The following is a 21,048-nucleotide window of genomic DNA, read 5'->3' as shown; positions in this document are numbered from 1 at the left end:
AATCTGCGAACGAAACGCATTAAGAGCTTCCGAATAGCATTAAAGTAGCAAAAGAGGTTTTGCAGCCCGCGCGCGGAGGGCTTGGGAATTACCACGCGTGCAGAGCGCCGGCCGGCGCCGCGCTGCGCCCCTGACGGCGGCTACGCCACCCGCGCCCCGCCACCCCGAGCGAGCGGCCCTCCCGCCGCCCCCCGCCTGCCCGCGCCGCCTTCCCCTCAGCCCCGCCGGGCCTCTGCCCTCCGACATCCCCCTCCGCCAACAGGCGGGCTGCAGCGGCCGCGGAGTGCCAACCGGCCGCCCTGCATCGGAGGCCCAGGGAAGAGTCTAGAACTCGCCGCCCTTAGGGGAGCCGGAGGCCGCGCCAGGGGCCTCCCGGCGAAGTCGCGGCGGGCGGGACTCCCGCGCAGGGCGGCCCCGGCCCGGCCCGGCCCCTGGCGGCGGTCCCGCGCCCGCCCGCGCGTCCCGCGCTGCCCCCGCCGCGCCGCGCCCCTCCCCGGCCCCGCCGCCACCGGCTTCATTCACTAACCGGTTCTCGCCGGCTGCCTCCGCCTCTCGGCTCCCTCGCGCCTCCGCCCGGCCCGCCAGCGCCACTCCCCCGCGGCGCCTCGCTCCCGCCCCGGACGCGCTGGCGGCGCCGCTAATTGGACGGGCGCGACGCTCGTCACTGACGTGCGTGACTGAGGGGCGCTTGTGCGGGAGGCGGCGCCGAGTGTCCCTCCCGGTGCAGCCGCGTCCGCTCCGCGCCAGCCCGCAGAGCCGCCCGCCGCCGCAGCTGTATGGTCCATCCCCGCTCCGCCGCCGAACCCCCTCCGGCAGCTCCGCGGCCTCCAGCGCCTCCGCGTCCTCCTGGTTCTGCTCCTCCTGCCCCCGGCGGTGGCGCCCGCACCCCGGCTGTATGATCAGGCTACAGTCTTCAATGAGTAACCATATTCCTGTGAGTGCTGCCCGCCCCCCCGCGCCCGGGTCCGTGTCCCCCAGCCCCTCGCCCCGCCGGGCGTACGCCCCGCCGCCTGTGCCCGGCTCCCGCGCCTGTCCTGTCCCCCCCCCCCGCCCTCGCCCCCCTCCCCCGTCTCCTCCATGTTGTCTCTTTGTTCTGTTGCCCGGGCCACGCCGGCTCCGGGCGGCTGCTCGCAGCGCCGGGTTGCGGCTCCCCTTAGGCGTGCCGCAAGGGAGGCGGACCGGCCCGCCCGCAGCGCGGCTCGGCCTTCCTCCCGTCCCCGGAGCCCCTCTCCTGCTCTGGGCTGCCACTGCCCCTTCTCGCCGTCTCTGCTGGGAGGGTAGGAGGGGGCGACCTGGCCGCGGCTCCTGAGCGGCCCGGCCCGGGCACAAAGCCGCTTTGTGAGCCTGGCGGCCGCCGGCCCCACCCGCCCGGGCCTTCCCCGCGCCGCGGTCTGGCGGCGTCCGTCGGGCCGTGCCGGGGCGGGAACCCGCCGGGAAGGGCAGCCGCCCCTGCAGCCGGGGCTCCCGCGCCCCTGGGCCGCGTCAGGCCGGTGGCGCGGCGGCGGCGGGGTCCGGGAGCCCCCTGCCGGGGGGAGGCCGGGGCCGGGCGGCGGCTCCGGGGGACAAGATGGCTCCGCGTCGAGAGCCTGATCGAAGCGTGATGCGAACCCGTGACCACCGCAGCTGGGGCGACGGCTGGGCCCGCGGGGCGGTGTCACGGCCGTGACAGCGTCTCCTCGCTGGGGGAACGCGGGCGAGCCGAGGGCCCGGCGCCCCGCGGCGGATTGACGCGGCGCTCGGGGCTTTCCGGGCAAGCCGGGGCTTGCCCGTGGGCGCCCGCCGGCCCGGTGGTGCGGCGCTGGCGGCCGGCTTGGCTGGCTGGGGCGGCCGCGCTCGCCCCCGCCGCGGCCCCACGTGCGCGGCCGCCGCCGGGGCAGGGCAGCCGGGCGGGCCGCTTTGTTTGCGGCGTGCCCGGGCGGGCAGTCAGAGCCGGCTGCGAGCGAGGACGTGAGTCCTTTCCGAAATGAGCTTGATGCAGCAGAGGTGGGGTGCGCCCGAGCTCCCGTATGCAGCCGGCCTTGTTTAGGCTGGGCTTTTAGATGGCTCCTCAACGGGAGAAAAAGTCCGCAGAGGAGTCATTTTTAAGTACACGTGGAAGTGGATGTTTCTGTGACAGTCTGCTGTCGACCCCCAGAAGCTCACGAATGCGAAGTACCTGAATTTTGACCCAACCTGCTTTTAAGACCTTGCATTTGGCTTTTCAAGGAAGGCATTTCCTTCTGGAGGTGCGTCACAGTTCAGCGTTAGAAGTTTTTGCTTTTCCTCATATGTGTGCGTTTTGAGTTTTTTTGAACTCCCTTAGTAATCTCTGTTTCTGTGTTGCCTACCATCTATAACCATTAAGCACAGTGTGTATTTAAGTACAAGCAATGCAAGGCTTGCCGATGGTAGTATGCCCTACAAAAGCAGGGAAGCAAGAAAGACAAAGCCTCATCAAAATCGGGTAATCTGTGGTAGCAGAGGTGGGGTTGGTGGTTATGCATGGGTCTCCATTGCTGCCTGGTAGCCAGCTACACACGTTGCAGATATTATGAGCTGACAAATGCAGCCTCTCTGGTGCTAGGGTCCTGTGAGTCTGGTGTTTCTCACTGCTTCTGAAGACAACTTTCCAATATGTCTACCTGCATCTGCAGAGTCTTTCCAAACCAGTGACTCAGAAGTATGAGCCGTGTCTCCTTGTAATCTCATAAAGCTGTCATCAAAACACCTGAAGAAGACACTTAAATGTCAACTCTTATTATTCCATTGATGGAACAGCAAAGAGGTTTGAAATTGTCTTGCAGGAACAAAATCATTTCAGGGGAAAATGTGGAAGAAGCAATACAGAAATTGCACGACCATGGGAGGAAACATGAGAGTGAGAAAGAAAAGTGACAGATATAGCAGGAGCCAAGGGAGAAGGATGTCATTGTCTTACCAAAACTAGAAGTGTCAGTAAGGTAGTAAATAAATAGAATTCAGCTTTATCTAATAACTTCTGTCTTGTGAAACCTTCCTGTTCTAACAGAATATGTGCCACGGAAGAGTGTTGGATCAGGTGTGTAGGCTGACTGTATGTGATCACTTATTTTAAAGATAACCAAGAATGCCCAATTCAGGGTATGACTGAGTTCTAAACTAGTAGCAGATTGTCACCTTATTTAAAAAAACTTAAACTCATTCTATCAGATCAGTACAAGAGGTACTTCTGTGTTAAGTGTAAGTCAGTAACTCCTTACAGCTTTCTTCACAGATCCAGCTCTTGTTTGGCACTCATACCTTTATTAGACACAATAAAATACAGCAATAACTGTCTTTGCATGCGTATGCTAAATTTCTTGTGTTACTGTTTAAAACGTAATGGAATAATTGAGTACAATGACAGGATTTACGTAGTTTGCTACTGTAGTGACAGTGTTCAGTAATTTTGAGAGTGACTGCTTTCAGAAACTCCAGAGGATACATTAGACAAGGGTATGGAATGGCTTCTGTGATATCTTATTTTCCCTGATACCTGTTAAGGCTTCTTTCCACGGGTTGGTTTTGTTGGGTTTTTTTCATCGTACAAGCAGAAGAACTAGGACACGGTCACATGGCCTCAGTTTCATCATCTCTGGAAGTTGCATTGACTTGTTATACAGGAAATTTTGAGATAATTTTTTCTTCCCCCTAAGCTGTGTGTACTTGAACCACAAAAAAATGCTTCCTTCACAGAGCATGTTGTAACAAATTTATGATAAGCCTTTGGAATCTCCCATCTGTGATACATCAGTGTATTTTCTGAGGCCTTGGGTCGCTTTCTGTGGTCCAAAACAGGTAGTGTTATCACGGTGGGTATCATAGTAAGGCATTCATGTGTCCAGTAGATAGAAGATGCATCTTGTCAACAATACCCAATGAAAGTGTGCCTCTGCCTTGCGTAATGGCTCTGCAGTTTGTACCCTTTACTCTCCCACTCCTCCTTCTCTGCCTTAGCAGTTGCTGCTTAGGCCTTGAGTATTGAGAGAAATTCAGGAGTATTTGTTCCTCTGTCCTTCAGTAACTTTTTGTTGGGTAGCAAGTTAGAATAATTAATTTATTTGTAGGTGTTCTCAAATTGTAATGAAATGTCGTTAGTTTTCTAGTTTTGATCCTGTGGTTTCATTGGGTGAGTGTGTGGCAAGTCTTGACTTCAGAGAACATGACACCACCACATAGTTGGTTCTGGGTATAAATGTTTCTGCTGTCAGAACAGGTGGATTGGGCAAGTGGGAACCATCTCGCATGTTTTCAGAAGGTAAACTGTTATGTAACTGTATAAATCAGTGCTTTTGTTCACATGCTTCTCAAGATGCTGCAGCATTGTGAACAAGAATGTCAGCAGCATGGGATAAACTTACACCTCTCTGCTTTCCACATACCAGTAATGATCTAAAAGATTACTTTCATAAGCGGTTTTTACCAGACAGGTCATTTTTCAAACCCATAATTAGCATACATGTGAATCTGCTTGTCAGTGAAGACAGATAGTTTAGCTTCCTGTCCCAAAGAAGGGCATGAATTAAAGCTTTTCTTTTCAAGATGTCTTCCTCTTGCTTGAATAAACTATGCTCTAATATCTCCTAGCATAAATGGTAGTAGATTGTACAATTATCGCTAGCGTGATCTGGATGGGATACCTTCTCTTAATAGGCATATTAACCTTAGTTTTGTTTTCTAAGTTTGTTTTGATGGATCTAACAGTCTAAACATTGTTTGACTTTCTGTTACTGATAGAAACTGCAGCTGCTGTTTCCAAAACTCTTCAGTGTTAATTTTCCTTAAGGAAAACGCATATGTAAATTGAAAAGAATACGGTGGAGTACCCAACTTGATGGTACAAATGATGAGTTGGTGTCATTCTGCTAAAGAAACTTCTGCATACAATACTACGCGTTGGAGTTTTACTTATGCAGCCTTACGCTTTCATATGCTATCTTGACTTTGTTGATAGCTTACTTACTAAGTAGTTAACTGAGACCATACAGTAATTTTAAAATGGTATTTCCAAGCCTTTCAAAAGTTGCTTACATCATTTGAGTTCCCCCTAAGCCCCAAGGTGATCTTAATTACTGCAACAGTCTTTACAGCCGATTTTTTGTCTTTCAGGTCTTTTTTGCTGAGGATAGGTGAAGCCTTGTACTCTGGCTTAATGCCATAACAAACAGCATGACAGTGTACTACTTGTCTTTAATTTTCGTTTGACTCCCAGAACAGAACTAAATTGGGTTGGCAAAGCTGTCTTGGGATGGTACAGTGTGTTGCTGCCTAAAGGAGTTGGTCTGCATGTGGAGCTTTCTGGCTAGCAAGGGTGAGAAGTGATGGCATCAAAGGAAAATGTGAGCTTTGCTCCTTTGTAATGTGGCAGCAGCAGTTGCCAAGGCAAACAGTGAGACTCAAATGCATGCTTGGTTAAGTCCTTAGTTGTGTGAATTAGTAAGGTGCTGATGTGTCTAATTGCTAACTGTTAAGTCAGTATTAACAGAATTAATTCATTTGTGGGGGTTAATTACACAGAGAACTCAAACTTAACATTGTATAATGTACTTGCTTCACCTTTGTATAAGAATTTGAACTGTGCATCCAGTCTCTAGATGTGATTAACAGTCTGCATTAAAAAAGTAGGATTTATTATTTAACTAATGCTGTGCTGCCTGACCTCCTCCTTACCCCCATTATGAGTTTGTCTGGTACTGTATTGAGTAGTCCTAGTTGTGTACTAAGGGCAGCCTGTCTGCCAGACTGGATGAATCCTCATTACTCCTTACTTCCTACCTGCCCCAGTATGTTAACTGTTTCCAATTACTCTACATTCTTTATTCCCAAAAATCTCCGTCTTCCAGATTGAAAGGTCTTTCTTTACCCTTACCTTTACTTTTTTTTTTCTGACCCCATTCTATCTCCTCAAACTCACTTGCATGCTTTTCTGTTTTTGACAGCTTAAATTCCCTCATTCTCTACCAGGGAAAAGGACAGGTTATGATTCCTGTTAGCAATCTCAAGAAGAAATAAACATGAGATCTGCCAGTACATGCAAAAAGCAGTACGAGAGCTTGGGCAGCTGTATCTGCTTAAAGCTGTCCTGTCCTTTTTTGCTGTTCTGCTTCTTAAGCTAATTGAAATTGACTTTAAATAAGCTATCTTAGATTCTTTTTTGTTGTTGTTGCTATTTTAGGTGTACGCTAGCTCTGGTCCTAGGAGTCTTGAGTCTTTTTAATGCATACTTACCTTCTGCTGGGGTATGGCTGGTGTGTCAGATGACAATTCTTGGAGTTCTTGCGAGTCTGAATTCTACTGGTTCCTGTTACTCTGTTGCCTTAGTCTTCAGAGGATCCTTCTTACTCCTTTTTCACACCTATTAGTTTTAGAGTTCTCACTGCCCCTCAAATTATCAGAAATAAAAACTGAAATTTTTTTTTTGCAAGTAACTGGCAAACCTAATCCTACAGTCTTTACAGAAACGGTGATGGTATTGTCTTTGTAGTGGCAGCTAAGTGCATGTGAAATCATCCAATTAGTTTGTTTCTGCTGACTTCTTTCTCATATTTGTTGGGTGGGGTGGGGGGATGGTGGTGAGGGGGTTTTTTTGTTTGTTTTTTTTGCAAGCTGTGCCTGTGATTAAGACACATCCTTACATTTCTTACCCGGAAGCTGTCTGAAAACATGAAAAGGATGCCTGGAGGTGTTTGGTCTGCTTTTTCTAAAGGTCCTTTGCAACACTGTGATGTGGTTCTACTCATCTGCTACAGTCCGATCTGAATGATTTTTATGTTCTCTGATACCACTACTCTGTTACTGAATTTCCTCTCTTCTGGATTTACCAATGGAGCAAAGCCATGTCTACAACATAAAACATTGCTGCAAGTCTTTAAATGACGTTTGAAGTTCTCTTCTAACCCAAACTATTCTGTGATTCTATACTGCTTAGAAAATTCAACAATTAGACTGCTGATCTGTTGTGACTTCTGCTTAATGCTAATCGTTGTTAGAGTTGTAGATGGTTTAGTGCCTGTGGTGGGGTCTTGGTCTGACTCAGAATCCTAGATGGCAGTTAGTAACTGTGACTTACTTGCCATGTAGCTTTGTCTTCTGGCCCTTCGGTAAAGTATGTGAAAACATTGGCTATTATCAGGACTTCCTGTGCAGTTCTCTTTAGGACCTGATTTTTTTAATTTTCCTCATGGTTTGGAAGCTTTTCAGCACAGGCTGCTGGTTTGCTTTGAATGGGAAGGTTTGAGTGTAGACCACTGAAATATTGTCTCTTTCCCTTTATTTTCTTGTGTATGATTGCCCTGATGATATATGTGGATGGATGCATAGAGCTGGTTTGGAGTTTTAAAAAAAATCTGAACATTGCTACAATGAAGTTACAGCTTCTGTTTGCTAGAAACCAGATTTATGAAGGCAAAGAACTGATAATTCTGTGTCCCGGCCAGAAAATAACTTTTTTTAAAAAAATCATGTTTTTAAGAAAGAGTAAGTCTGTTATAGCAATTCTGTGTGTTTAGCACATTGGAATTGGTATTTTAATACATTTCAAGTTTTGGTGTTGAAAATAAATTTAGTTAATACAAACTTTCCATATAGGGTTGCTTCAAGTACTCCCTGCTAAGAAAGGTAACAGGACTCTATTATGCAAACCTGATTCTTAGATTATGAAATAAACCTTGTGAAACTACTTAGTTGTTCTGGTTTTATTTTTTTCATTTTATAATGCTTGGTGTCTTCAGAATAACCTTGCTCCACCTGTGCTCATGGTTTGTTTTTTGTTTTTTTTTTTTTCTCCTCTCTTTACAGCAGTTCTGTGGTGTTCTTGGTCACACATTTATGGAGTTTCTGAAGGGCAGTGGAGACTACTGCCAGGCACAGCACGACCTCTATGCAGACAAGTGAACTGTAGAAATTCATTACTACTCCACCAAGAAGCCCCCCTAAGAGTGGTTGACCAGGATAAGAAGTATTGAATTGAAATTGGCAGAGCATTTAACAACAGAATTCAGACCTGGATGGGGTAAACCTCAGTGCACTGCCTTTCTTTTGCCTCAGTATTACTGGATTGAAGAATTGCTGCTTCTTGTTAGGAGGTTCATTTCATTTCCCATTGCTCCCAACTTCATACTTCCAAGCACTGAGAATTTCACGTGGAGTATAGTGAAGTAGACTTCAGTTTCTCTACATCACTTCTGTATTAGAATTTTTTTTGAATCCTTTCATAATCTTGTTGCATGTTTAATTAAATCAATATGGCCCGAATGAACCGCCCAGCTCCTGTGGAAATCACTTACAAGAACATGAGATTCCTAATCACACACAATCCAACCAATGCAACCTTAAACAAGTTTATTGAGGTAAGGCCAGGACAGAATTCTTACTGATGTACTTTTTTACTGCCTGAACAGCATGCTATATTAATAATTTCTTTCTCTACTAATCGATAACAGCTGTGGAAGCCGTATGAAGAGGTATTGAGACTGTTCATACGTATATTGACTTATTTCAAATACTGATGCCATGTTTAAAAGACCTATGAACAAATCTATTCAGATATAGTTTGGCCTTCACAAAAACGTACTTCTGAGCCTGAAGCAAAGAAATAATTATACTGTCCAGTACATGGTTTGTATCTGCAAACAGGAATTATCTGGCAGTAGGGACTCACATTTAGATTCATCTAAAGTGGTGTAACATTTCCTTGCACCTATTGCATAGTGAGTAAAAAGAAAACAATTCACTGTACATTGTGGATTAGAACCTTAGGAACAAATAACAGGATTGCAATATGCTTTCACTGCCTATCTCCCTTCAGTATCAGCACATCATGGTTCTAGTGTAGCTTAAGAGAATCCTCTGAGTGTCAGTGTCTACCTGAGTGAAGTTTGTGGTGGTAGGCTTGCTCTGCATCCAGAGCTGCTGAAGCTACTTTTAAGTATTTTGGTACACGCTGAAATTGTGGTTTGGCATATATAGCCAATATGTGAATTATGATCTAAACCTTGCACCTGGCATGTTGGAGTTATAAAATGCACAGTTAGAAGTGTATGCATGTATGCTAACAGGAGGTTCCTCCAAAGTTACCTCCTTGTAAGGTCTAAGCATTAATATTTTAGGTGTATTATACCTCTGTTGCATTCAGTGTGGGATAATGTACAAGAAATACAGTGATACAGCATTTGTTTGCTGTTACAATCTCACAACTAGATGAAGTATGCTGAGGTTATGTTTCAGTCACTACCATTGACAGTGTGAATGATGAATTATTGCAGGGAGGATGAAGAGTGACTGGGGTTTTTTTGTTTGGTTTTGTGGTTGGTTTTTTTTTTAAATTGAGGCTAGTAGAAAAATGAAAAGTTAAATTTTTATTATTCTCTAGTTATGGTAATTCAGGAACTGGAATAAATTACTGTCTTGTGCTCATAAACAGTAAGACGTCTTACAAACCTGTTTCAAGTAGAGGGAGAGAAGGGGAAGCTCTAAACCCCTCCAAACTCCTAGTGAAGCATGTAGATTTGCAAACCAGGAAGTTTCCTGTTCCTTTAAAAGGAATGGTCTTTTGGAGATGGACTAATTATTTCATCAATATCTAGAAGTGACTTTAAAAGAAAAAAGTTTGATCCAACATAACAAAACTTAAATCTTCAGCTATGTTTGCAGAAGAGCTTAAAGGTATCTGGCAATAGCACGCAGGGTTTAATTTATTTCAGCTTTCTGTGTTCTATGCAGGGTGGCAAACATTTGCATGAGTTTACTTACTGAAAAATGTGGAATGAGTTAATAAGCTAACGTGTTGAGAAAATTAAACAGTAAATTAAATCAATTTACTCTTTACAGCAGGTTTTTTTTCACTTCCTAGGAACTTAAGAAATACGGTGTTACGACAGTGGTAAGAGTGTGTGAAGCTACTTATGACACTGCTCCGGTGGAAAAAGAAGGCATTCAGGTTTTGGTAAGTAGTGTAGAAGTAGAGTTTAAAAATAACCCACCCCCTGCCAAAAAACCTTTCTTTTCACACCACCTAATTAATTCTACAAGTGTATTCCAGCAGTGATGGAGGCAAAAGCTGAATAGACATCCTTTCTTGTCAGGAAAAAAATCTGGTTTTGGACAAAACCACTTGCTCAATGAAAACAGATTGAAAGGAATATATTCGTAATATTGCTATGGTTATTCTCTTGGAAAACCATAACCTTGAGTAGTTCCCTTGGCAGTCAGCTCTTTTGTGTGTTGTCCTATATCCTAGGATTGGCCCTTTGATGACGGTGCTCCACCATCCAATCAGATTGTTGATGATTGGCTAAACCTCCTTAAAGTTAAATTTCGTGAAGAACCTGGTTGTTGTATCGCTGTACACTGTGTTGCTGGTCTTGGAAGGTAGGTAAAGTTTTAAAAGATCTGTTGAATTGCCATCCCTGGTCAGACTTGTTAAGATCTAGTACAAAAGTTTGAGGCAAATGTAAAATAGTCACATATCCAGTATTGGAATGACCTTAGAAGTAGTTCAAACAGCAGGAAACTGTCGTATGTATATATTGGCCTTAAAGGCATTTTAGTCCACAGATGATGCGATTATCACAGCTCTCGCACAAAAACTGCTGAATGAAGTAAACAAGTATATTCCAAGTATATGAATGAGTGTCTCATTGATATTTTTTTGTCTTGCTGTGTTGTCTTATGGATTTTTTCTCTATATGTCTTTCTAATGGATTTGGGTTTTAGTGACCCACCTGTAAGTTTCCTCTTCATCTCCTTTTCAGCAGTATTGCCAGTCTCTTTGTACCAAGGGTATCATTAGTGGCTAATGGTTACAAGTGGGATGTTCTGGCACATGAAGACCAACTTTCATCTACCACGTATTTGAGGGATGAAGAGTGTTCTCTGGAGTCCTGAAGCTCCGTTTCTGTTTCATCTCTTAACACTGTGGCTCAACATTTTTATGGATAATACTAAATATTCTCTTCAGCCCCATTCCCTCTGTCTGCTGCCACTGTCTTAAACAAAATAACAGCTGTGAGAACATAATGGTTTTGCTGCTGTTGTTCTAGACTACCTGAGAATTAGACCTGTTCAAAAAGCAGTTGCCATATTCTAGCCATGGATTTCAGCATATCCAATATAAAATTGAGGTTTCGTGTCTTGCTGTCCTAAAGCCTGGCTTATCCACTGTTTGCATTATGGCTTCACACATAACAAAGTTTACTGTAGTAGTGAATGCTACCAAAAGAAGGCTGCTTTGGCTGTTGATATAGCTGTTGGATTTTTGCTCAAAATTGGGCAGTTAACTAGTTGAAAAGAAGATTCCAGCTTCTTATCATATAAGGTTTTTTAAATCCCTGAACATAGAAAACCACCTAAGCTTGCTATTAGATGCATATTGTTGCTTGTGTGTGGAATGGGGGCTCGTCTTGATATTTTTTTAGCCATAAATTACTAAGGTATTTGATTTGTATCAAAACTTTCCCAACTGAAAACTGTATTCTGTCAGAAGAAGAATACTGTGGCAAGCAAGGAAATCCTCAGGGGTGTGCAGCAGCCTGTGGGTTGCAACTGTTCCTAAAATTTGTGACGCTAGTTCTAAGACTTGTGAGTTTTCTGTTGAGCCTGACCCCTCTTCTGACACGCTTTGGAGTCCTGACTGCTTCTAAGGATGCTTCTTTGTGGGAATAGAAACCCATATGCAACTCTTTTCCAGACTCAGTTGGCTTTGAAACAAAGGGGTAAAGATTACTTGCATTTTATTCCTGCTGTCCTCTTCTGTACTGAAAGTCAGGTGAACAAAGCTGAGGTTGGCTAAAGTTAATTAAAACCCTTCTTAATAAGGACAGGTAGCTCAAAAACAGATGGTATAATGGTTCAGTTAATGTAGAAATGCCTTTTGCCTGTGTTCTTTTCTTCCCCAGGGAAGAAACATCAGATACACGGAAGGACAGAAAAGAGAACTGGGGAAAGTAAACTTTTTTTTTTTCCTAAGTATGCATTGGCAAGTGCTAAACTGAATATATATATATTATTTTTGTTTACCAGAGCTCCAGTCTTAGTTGCTCTTGCGCTGATAGAATGTGGAATGAAGTATGAAGATGCGGTGCAGTTCATAAGACAGTAAGTATGAAGCTAACTTCTAGCTCAGGGGTCCTCAAACTTTTTAAACAGGATGAAGTGGCAGGCAGTTGTCTGTGGCTGCTTGGTTCCCCCCCAACCCCCCAGGGAAGGGGGGGTTGGTCCTGTAAGTACCAGGGGCCAGATTGAGGACCCTGGGGGGCTGTATCCAGCCTGCAGGCTGTAGTTTGAGGACCCCTGGTCTAGCTGTTTCCAAGATTTAACACACTGATACATCCTTGAGCACTAAAGGAAATTCTGAATGCTGTTGTCTTTTACTCTTTTTCTGTAAGATATTTAGTACATCTGAACTTTCTAACACACATAGTGCAAGTATAGGACTTGGTCTGTGGGATGGGTATTTTCTGTTCCTGTGGAAACCAGAATCAGTAATTAATTATTTGAGCCAGTTTGTTTAAAAAAAAACCCAAAAATAACCCACTAACATTCAGTTACATCTGCAGGGTTATCTTTATTTATACTTACAAGAGAGAGGATACTTTTGAAGTGTAGGTTCTGTCTGCTAGCTAGACTTAACACTCATTCATGTCTGTGGATCCTTTCTTCTGTATTGGATCAAAGTGTGCTAAATGGTTCCTCCTAGTCTTTTCTGGTAGTCTATCAAAGAAAAATATTTCTTTGTGGAATTTTTAACAAATGTATCTAAGTGGAATGAGAACAATTTTAGTCTCAGCACCTTAATTTTGCAGGTTTCAACTATATTATAAAGAAGCTGTAGCTCATAAATAAACAGTACCAACATAACTTCTTGCATAGTTGCCAAGCATTTAAAGCATTAAATTCAGCTTGTATATCTTAACAGGCTGGTGTATACAAACTGAAGAGTAGGAAGCCTGGTAGATATTCCAAACCATCAACAAAAATTTACCCTTCTTTCACATGCTTGTGTGTGAAAACCAAGAAAGCTCAATCTCTGTTCAGCTTCTTATTATGGGGAGTTATAATGTTTATGTACTTCCTTAATATTGTAGTATTCCTCATAATTATTTCAAGAGACTGAATAACTTCAGCTTTCTTAAGACTACCATCTCACATCTGCTCTATAACTTCCTTTTGAAGTTTTGTCTAAAGATATAAGATGTTTGGGTTGTGTCTATCAGAGGCTAAAACATTGTCTAAAATGTTATGTACTCCTTTGAGCCTGTAGTCTAATAAGGTATTTCTGAAAGGAAGCTACCACCCTCTTTCCTGGCACTTATATCTTAATTATTCTTATTTTGGTTACAGTCTTAAATTAATAACTGGTTTTAAGTGACCTAAAAATATTTTTCTCTAGTGATATTATTTCACCAGGAAGTAGATTAATATTCTGTTTAAAATATTTTTTTCCTCTGTCTAGGAAGCGGCGTGGAGCTTTTAACAGCAAGCAACTTCTGTACTTGGAGAAATACCGCCCCAAGATGCGTCTGCGCTTTAAAGACTCCAATGGTCACAGAAATAATTGTTGTATTCAGTAAAGCTCAACAGCCTATAGTACTTCTTTGGGAATAAAGGATGGAAACTAGAATTAAGCAGACTGCATGCCAAAGACATCAGTCTGATATTTTTTTAGTAGTTAAGGAAGCTTCCTTAGGAGTATTTAATAGGCTAAAGGCTTAGTAGAAATGCAATGTCTATGTTTAGGTAAATATCCATCTGTTTGGAGACCCAGTAAATGGTTTTTGCTGTACCCGGTTTCTGAGCTGTCTCCTTGTTTGTTAATTATGTAATTCAGTTCAGCTATCCTTTAATCATGCCATTGAGTCTTACCCACCTAGTTTCAACTACTAAAAATTGGGGTACTAAAATAAATCAGTCTGTAGAGATTAGGTGCCAAAATACCCAGCATATCAACTACATGTTTTTCCTTATAAATGATCATAGTTGTGATAATGTGAGAACTGCCAGCTTATCTGGACCTTACTGTCTTTTGGGTTTTTTCTACAGTCATTTCAATATGGAAGAATATGGCCTCTAAGGTAGTCTTGCCTGCTCACTGTATGTTTTGTCTCCCACAATCGCACTAGAATTATCAGGATTTGCACAGTCTTGTCTTTTTAATACTATGAACTACAGCAACTTTTTACCCCAGCATCTGTACTTTTCTGTTACCTGATCCTGTCCATTTTACAAATCATTACTCTCTGGTTATTCATATAGAAAATCTTTTAAATTGTACAGAAGCACACAAGTCTTTAATGTCTCCAGACAAAAAGCCTTACAGTAAAATTAATGTTGGCACTTCATGTGCAACTTAACAGAGGGCCTGAAAAGGTTGGGAGGGGCTATTTAATATTTCTAGTAAAATGTTGCCTTTGTCTTGTGCAGGAAGTATAGAATATGCCCTTTACTTTAGTAAATATTTTTTTAAAACGTAGAAATGCTTTGTTATTGTAGCTAAAAATTCTTAATTGGAGGATTTCTGAAAAATCTTGTAGTTTCTTTTACTGTACTTATTGAAAGTTGTTTACCAACTATTGCTTTGTTGAAAGTGTGATTTTTATTTTTTTTCTCTTGTTTTTCTTGAGTTTCTGCTATGACTTGGGCAGACCTCTGTAATATTTTGTATGCCTTTCAAGCTGCGTAACTTAATATTTGGATACTTGATAATTTGTTTTATTATGTAATTGATAAAATGGTGATGTGTATTAATGTTAGTTCAACCATATATTTATACTGTCTTGGGAATGTGTGGTTATAGTTCTGTGGGAGAAATAATTTTGCCAGTGTTCACCAGCTTGTAAAATCTAGTGCGAGAGCTTAAACATCTAAATAAATACTGAAATGCACTTAAATCTGCTGAAATGCTCATGACTTTCACTTATTTTTGTGTACTTTGTCAGCAATCTTGAGGTGCCTAAATTCAGAATCTATCCAGGCATCTGTTTTCTTCTTTTAAATCTTGGCCTGAATGTCTCCTTCGCTGTAATGTTTGTTGTTTGTTTTACTCATAAATAAATGTGGACAAAAATTAATAGTAGAAAGTAAGGTATTTCTTTATGTAGCTTACTTGTGATTTCCCTTCCCCAGTACTAAAATAAGTTACTTGCATTGTGTTCTTGAAGCTTTGTAGTGAATGCAGCAGAGTATGCAATCTGTAAAGTCTGGAGAACACTTGTATCAGTAGCATTAGAATTTAATTCCCACATAGCATGATACAATGCTTCTTTGTCAACACTGAAGTTACGTCCAAACAGAAGATAGAGAAAAAAAATTGAGCTGACTTGTGTGTGAGTTTCCAGGGTAGTAAACAAATTTCCTAATAACAACTGGAAAATACTAAGTAGCCAGCTGAGGTGCTGTTCTTCTTGGTGATTATAAATAAGCTCAGGCCCAGGTCTGCTGAGAATTAAGCTATGTTTAAATGTGTCTTGCCTTTCTAAATGGTGAGATAGGATGCTATGTACAACATGAGCTTCACCGAGACTTCTGAAGGATTGCTTTAGGAAAGGTTTAGTCTCATAAAGAGCGCTTTGAAATTCTGTATAATTTTAAAATGTCTGAAACTGAATATAATTTAACTTTAGTCTGTAAAGCAGTAAAATAAACTCAACTAGTTCAGTTTTCCTTTGGAAATTAAACTTGGTTTAAAGGGTATTCTGATTAAAGGCATACAGTTTTATTTAGCTGAGGAAGTAAGGCCTTTTCTTTTGGAACGACATCCAAATTCATCAATATTTCTAGTGTTGGGATGGACTAGAATTTATGAACAACTGCAAAGACAAAAGGTATAAAAATTCTGTTACTCAGCAGTACAGCAGGCTCATGTAAATACTGGTTTAACACATGTTACTATACAAATTGAGTTAAAACTAATTGGTTATTCATGGAACTAGGAGGAAGCTGTAAAACAACTACCAGTGAAATACATAGGCATTTCTTTCTTATTTAAAATTACTAGTGCTGTTTCTGCACATACATCAGATTTTGTTGCGTCGCCGCAGGATTGAAATGGGTAAGGAAGGCTGCATTTAGACCTAACGTGTTGGTGATGGGAGCTTGGTCCTTCAAACTCTTGATACTGGGTTTAATTCCAGTTTATTTCAGTAAATGGAGCTCTAAAGAGGAAAAATTTGCATCATGAGTGTGTCTTTAAAGCAAAGATCAAGTCAACTTCTGAACTGTTTCCACGTTGAGACATGAATCCCTAAGGAACTGAAATGTCTCTTCCTCTTGTCTAAAACACTGGGACATTTGGGGGACTAAAATGTTGATCATACTGAAAACATGAAGATAAGATGGCAGATGGAAGTACATACAGCAAGTTAAATATTAAGTTCCATGTAATTTCTATGCATTCACAAATAAAAAGGAAGAAAAGCTTAAGTGGAATTACTGTATCTTCACTTAAGGCGGAAGCCTGGCGTGGAAGATGGCCTCTAATGTTACATCTAATTTTAGATGCTTGGAATGACTGTCACCGTTTTGTCCTTTCTTCAAGAGTTTCATTGCAGCGCTTGGTTATGCAGTAGCACATTTTTGTCCTCTGCCAGGCTTGTGCTGTGGACCTAATGGCTTGGGTAAGTATGGTTTGTAAATGGTGGTATTATTTACAGGATTCCTTAGCATGTAGCAGAAGTTAAATATTTATGGGAAATAAGGGAAGAGGGAGAGCATGATCTGGCAATTACTGCAGCAGAAAACTAATGGGTTGTCTATGTTATCTGTCATATAGTAGCTAAATAATGCTGAGGAATGACAGTTAAACAAAATAGTCTGTTACTGGATATCCAAAATCAGGTATAAAGTTAAACGTGATTATTTTGAATCTGGTTCTCAGAAGTGCTGAGCAGTCAGTTTCAGCTGAAGTCTGTGAATATTGTACTTAAATACATATGAAATTATGTAGTACTACATATTCCTGAACAGTCCTGAAGCATTTCAGACCAAGTACTCAAAACTAGTTAATACTTCTGACTGTTAATCTCCCTGGTCTTCAGTTCTCCATGCATAAAAATCCATTCGTTCCGGTCGGTCCTCACATAAGGAGGGCAGTTGTGGAGATAAGCAGTAATTTCTGAAGTAGTCAGACCCATCTCTGTTACTGCAGAAGAAACAGTAGGAAAATATGTAATTCTGTATTGAGTACAAATTCTAGGTTAGTCTTAAGATCTTTAGTCATGCAAAAAGTAAAGCACTGCTCACATTTGTGAGCATTGTTCATCCTGATAAGTGAAACAGCGGAAAAACTTGTGTAGTTAGATACTTGTATTTGAGAGGTCCAAGCTAAGGTTTCGTAGTTGACCTTACCTGTATCAATTTTAAGCTTCCGAGTGCTTATCTGTGCAGCATTAATAACACTAGTTTTTCAATGTTGTGTGGTTGGTTTTTTTTAAAACATGCAGCGTAATTTGCATAATTACTGAGAGGTAGTATTCCAAATATTTTTTATTTATTGGGATTTTGCTGTATCATTAAGCAAGTACTTTAAGTATGGGTGAGGTTGTCAAACTGGAGAGCATAGCAATCTATTTGGAATGTTATCTTTTTGTACATATTTGTGTAAACCCACTGTAATAAAAAGAATAATTATACTTTGCAAGCTGAATTCGGAACTTAAATTCAGGCTGAAATTTGGTGGGGTTTTTTAATAGCTGGGAGGGACTCATCTAGACAAATGTCGACTTCTACATGTGAGTAGAGGCTTTTGTTACACTTAGTGAAAGGGATTTTGCACTTCTCAGGCAACTAATCATGTGCTAAGAGAGAGAGGTTAAATGAAGAGTGCTCTAAAGGTGAAAGCATAGTCTGTAAAGGGCGCATGGGACAGCAAATTCCATTTGCGTTGTTGGCATCTACAGGTAGATTAAATACATCTCACCTAACCTATCTCAGTGCAATAGTTCAAAGCATCAGGTAAAGTATTGGGTATTTCTGTTAACATACCTTGCACTTAATGTGTAATTAAAGTGGATAATTATAACCTGATTTGATTTTTATAGATAATGATTTATGCTACAGGTAACTACAGCATGCCTTATTGGCATTATTTTCCCATTGATGATTGCCTGCATGAATGCTGTTAACTTTGATACTGTTCTAATGCATTAAGTTCTCAACACATTGATAATTAATTATGTCAATAACAACACAAGTTACTTATCAGTGGAAAACATCTTTGTGAGGTAATAGTGGTTAAACAGTGGTCTGACAGGGAACGATAAGGACAGCACCAGAAGATCAAGTTGCCTGCTTCAGTTTCTGATTCAAATGAGAATTCACTCAAAGCGTAGCTGAAGAAAACCGGGTAACACAGTGGTTAGATACATGGGAATGCTCAACAAAGAAATACTCAAATAGTAAAGAGATTCAGTCCCAACACCACATGTAACCTGTGTCAGTGTAACAAAACCTAAAGAAGTATATGGAAAGGGTATTTTCTAGTGGGCTGAAGTCTTAGTTCCACTTTATTGGTGGAGTAACAGTAGTATCAGATCCTTATCCTTCATAGAAATTTGCACATGACAATCCTTTGTCAGCAAGTTTCACAGATGCTGGTTCCGAAGAAGACAGAACTTTAATTATTTTGGGGCTTTGGAGGTGAAATAATTGGAGACAAACTCTTCTTCCCAATCCACAGGACTACAGTTACGTACTGATCTGAACAGGACAGTGCTGCTTCAGCACTGTCACACATTTCACTGGCTGGTACTAATAAGAGACTGCACACTCCTTAGTTTGCCTTCTTCAATTCCCCAGTAAATCTGTGCGTCACAAGGTAGGGCATGCAAACCCTGAACTTACCTTCAACATTTCAATTCAACTCTACAATAACTTTGAATTAATCCTAATAAAAGCACATAAATAGGTAATGGGGACATAGCACATCTGCAGAACTGTGAAGGTATTAACTTATACTGCAAGTACAATCATCCCTTTAAGCTTGAAAACCTTGTACAAGGTTTTCTAACGTAATGCACACCCTCCTATCCAAGGGATGGGCTACCTTACTGTCCACTGTTTGGTACGGCAGGATTCTCACTTCTCCCTTCCTTCTAACAGGGACTTCCTTGTAGAATGCTATGGAGGATGGGTACCTGACAGGAGCTACATAGCCTTGATGCTCTCAGGCACTGCCTCTGGTCTCACCACATGGAGTGTCTCTGCACCGTGCCTTTGTGTCTTTATCCAGTCAGGATTAATTTGGGTCATGGGCAGGGCTCTTTTTTGAGGCAGACACTTTGTGGCCATTTTCCATTTCAGTCAGTTTTTATAATATCCCATCACTTTGTGTTCTTAAGGAGGCTATCCTGAGGGAGATCGTGAAAAGTTCCCCACATTTGTGTTTAATCACAAACCTGTTTTTTACTTCTCCCGTTCTCAGGCTTCATTGGGATGTCTGATGTCAGTTAGCTCTTTGCTGTGTAAGGCTTGTTTCACACCTGGAGTCTTGACCTCCCAAATTCTTGAATTCCTTGATTTGTTCCTGTTTTCTCTGTCCAGAAATTCTTGGTCATTTCTATTTTACTTGTTTACTTGTCCTCAAAACTCCCTTCTGGACCTCCTTAATTGGTATTTAGTTTTCTTCACTGGAAAAAGTTAAGCACTATTTAATGGCACTTGATGTTTACGTCCTTGTCTTCCAGCACCAAGTATTTATGCTACCTTAAACTTGAGTCTCGGTAAGTTGTATTTAACAGTGAGCCCTTCCCTCTTTGAAGTGTAAAAGGAGAAAATTCGGAGGTTCTGAGCCATGTGCAGGAAGAGAATAAGAAAGAATTATCACATATTCTTGGACTGAAGCAGTAGGATGTTTTTGAAGGAAGGCTCCTAACTGTCCCATTTAGAGACACAGAATAATTTCGATCGTGGTGGTGAGGTGAAGGTGAGGTGAAGGTGATCTAGTCCACCCCCATGCTTAAAGCAGGGCTAACTTCACAATTAGATCAGGTTATTCAGGAGTCTGTCTAGTCAAGTTTTGAATATCTCCAAGGATGGAGATAACTCGGCCCCTTCCGGACCTCTAGTTTGACTGCCCTCCCAGTGGATACTCTTCCTCTTCCCTTGGTAGCTAGTCAGAATTTTCCTGATGAAACTTGCCTGTTTCTCCCATTATTTCACTGTGACCTTGTCACAGTCCACTCAGTGGACCCAACACTTACAGACCTCCAAGAGTCTGTCTCTTCCTCTCTACATCCTTCTGTTAGGTACCTGAGACAGCACTAAATTTCCTTCCTTAGCCTTATTTAAGGATGAAGAAACAGATCTGTCAGTATGAAGACAGGTTGAGAGAGCTGGGGTCGTTCAGCCTCAAGAAGAGAAGGCCCCAGGGAGACCTCACAGCAGCCTTCCAGTAGCGGGCCTACAAGAAAGCTGGAGAGGGGAAGGGCAGAGTGATAGGACAAGGGGGATGGCTTTAAACTGGAAGAGGGGGGATTGAGATTACATATCAGAAAGAAATTATTTACTGTGAGGGTGGTGAGACACTGGAGCAGGTTGCTCAGAGAAGCTGTGGGTGCCCCATCCCTGCAAGTGCGCAAGGCCAGGCTGGATGGGGCTTGGAGCAACCTGGTCTAGCGGAAGGTGCCCCTGTCCATGGCAGGGGCTTGGAACTAGGTGATCTTTAAGGTCCCTTCCAACCCCAACCTTTCTATGATTCTATGTGATTTGGTCCAAGCCTCTAATCATCTCAGTGACCCTCAACCACGGCTCACTCCAGTTTTTCAATATTTTTCTTGTACTGGGGAGCTTAAAACCAGATACAGTACTCCAGATACGGTCTATAATCACTTCCCTTGACCTGCTGCCTGCTCTCTTTATGATGCAGTCTTTCTATTCAGTTTATCCACCAGGACCTTTCTCCAAAGCTGCTTTCTTGCCAATTGACCCCCAGCCTGTACTGGTGCATGGGCTATTACATCTCAGATGTGGGACTTAACAACATCAACGGCATCTGTTGCTCTCCATCTTATCCTATGCTAGCAGACTGGTTGCACATAGCTCGACCTTGGCAAATCCAGG

The 21,048-nt window shown here is 42.4% G+C and overlaps 2 protein-coding genes across 10 annotated transcripts in view; one reads left to right on the top strand and one right to left on the bottom strand.

The window, feature by feature from the left end:
* The window catches only part of LOC121089777, a 67,523-nt gene extending 66,738 nt beyond the window's left edge, over positions 1-785 (bottom strand). For 6 of the 8 annotated variants that reach the window (XR_005828358.1, XR_005828357.1, XR_005828355.1 and 3 more), the window contains exon 1: positions 527-589. Coding sequence is in view for 1 of the 8 variants with exons in the window: in XM_040597285.1 (XP_040453219.1) it covers positions 527-785 (259 nt within the window). In the remaining 7 variants the exon portion in view is untranslated. Of the gene's footprint in view, positions 1-526 lie in introns of all 8 variants that reach the window. The other 2 variants (XR_005828353.1, XM_040597285.1) reach the window with 1 other exon arrangement.
* PTP4A1 (protein tyrosine phosphatase 4A1) lies at positions 682-15,059 on the top strand. Of its 2 annotated transcripts, none has more exons than XM_040597287.1 (6): positions 682-934; positions 7,795-8,345; positions 9,848-9,940; positions 10,235-10,365; positions 12,016-12,090; positions 13,448-15,059. In XM_040597287.1, the coding sequence occupies exons 2-6, from the start codon at positions 8,241-8,243 to the stop codon at positions 13,563-13,565; spliced, it is 522 nt and encodes a 173-aa protein (XP_040453221.1). In that variant the 5' UTR covers positions 682-934; positions 7,795-8,240; the 3' UTR covers positions 13,566-15,059. The 2 variants fall into 2 exon arrangements, with proteins under 2 accessions (XP_040453221.1, XP_040453222.1); XM_040597288.1 differs by having other exon boundaries at positions 739-934; positions 7,798-8,345.
* Positions 15,060-21,048: the final 5,989 nt, after the last annotated feature.

The sequence above is a fragment of the Falco naumanni genome, chromosome 6 (assembly GCF_017639655.2).
Source record: "Falco naumanni isolate bFalNau1 chromosome 6, bFalNau1.pat, whole genome shotgun sequence".
NCBI lineage: Eukaryota > Metazoa > Chordata > Aves > Falconiformes > Falconidae > Falco > Falco naumanni.
Note: the sequence above shows the minus strand (reverse complement) of the source record. Positions and strands in the feature narration are given on the sequence as shown.

Bases quoted from the DNA above. Each gene is read 5' to 3' on its own strand.
- PTP4A1 (XM_040597287.1), top strand. From the start codon at position 8,241: ATGGCCCGAATGAACCGCCCAGCTCCTGTGGAAATCACTTACAAGAAC. The intron at 8,346-9,847 runs GTAAGGCCAGGA...TTCACTTCCTAG, and splicing joins CCTTAAACAAGTTTATTGAG to GAACTTAAGAAATACGGTGT. The intron at 12,091-13,447 runs GTAAGTATGAAG...TCCTCTGTCTAG, and splicing joins GCGGTGCAGTTCATAAGACA to GAAGCGGCGTGGAGCTTTTA.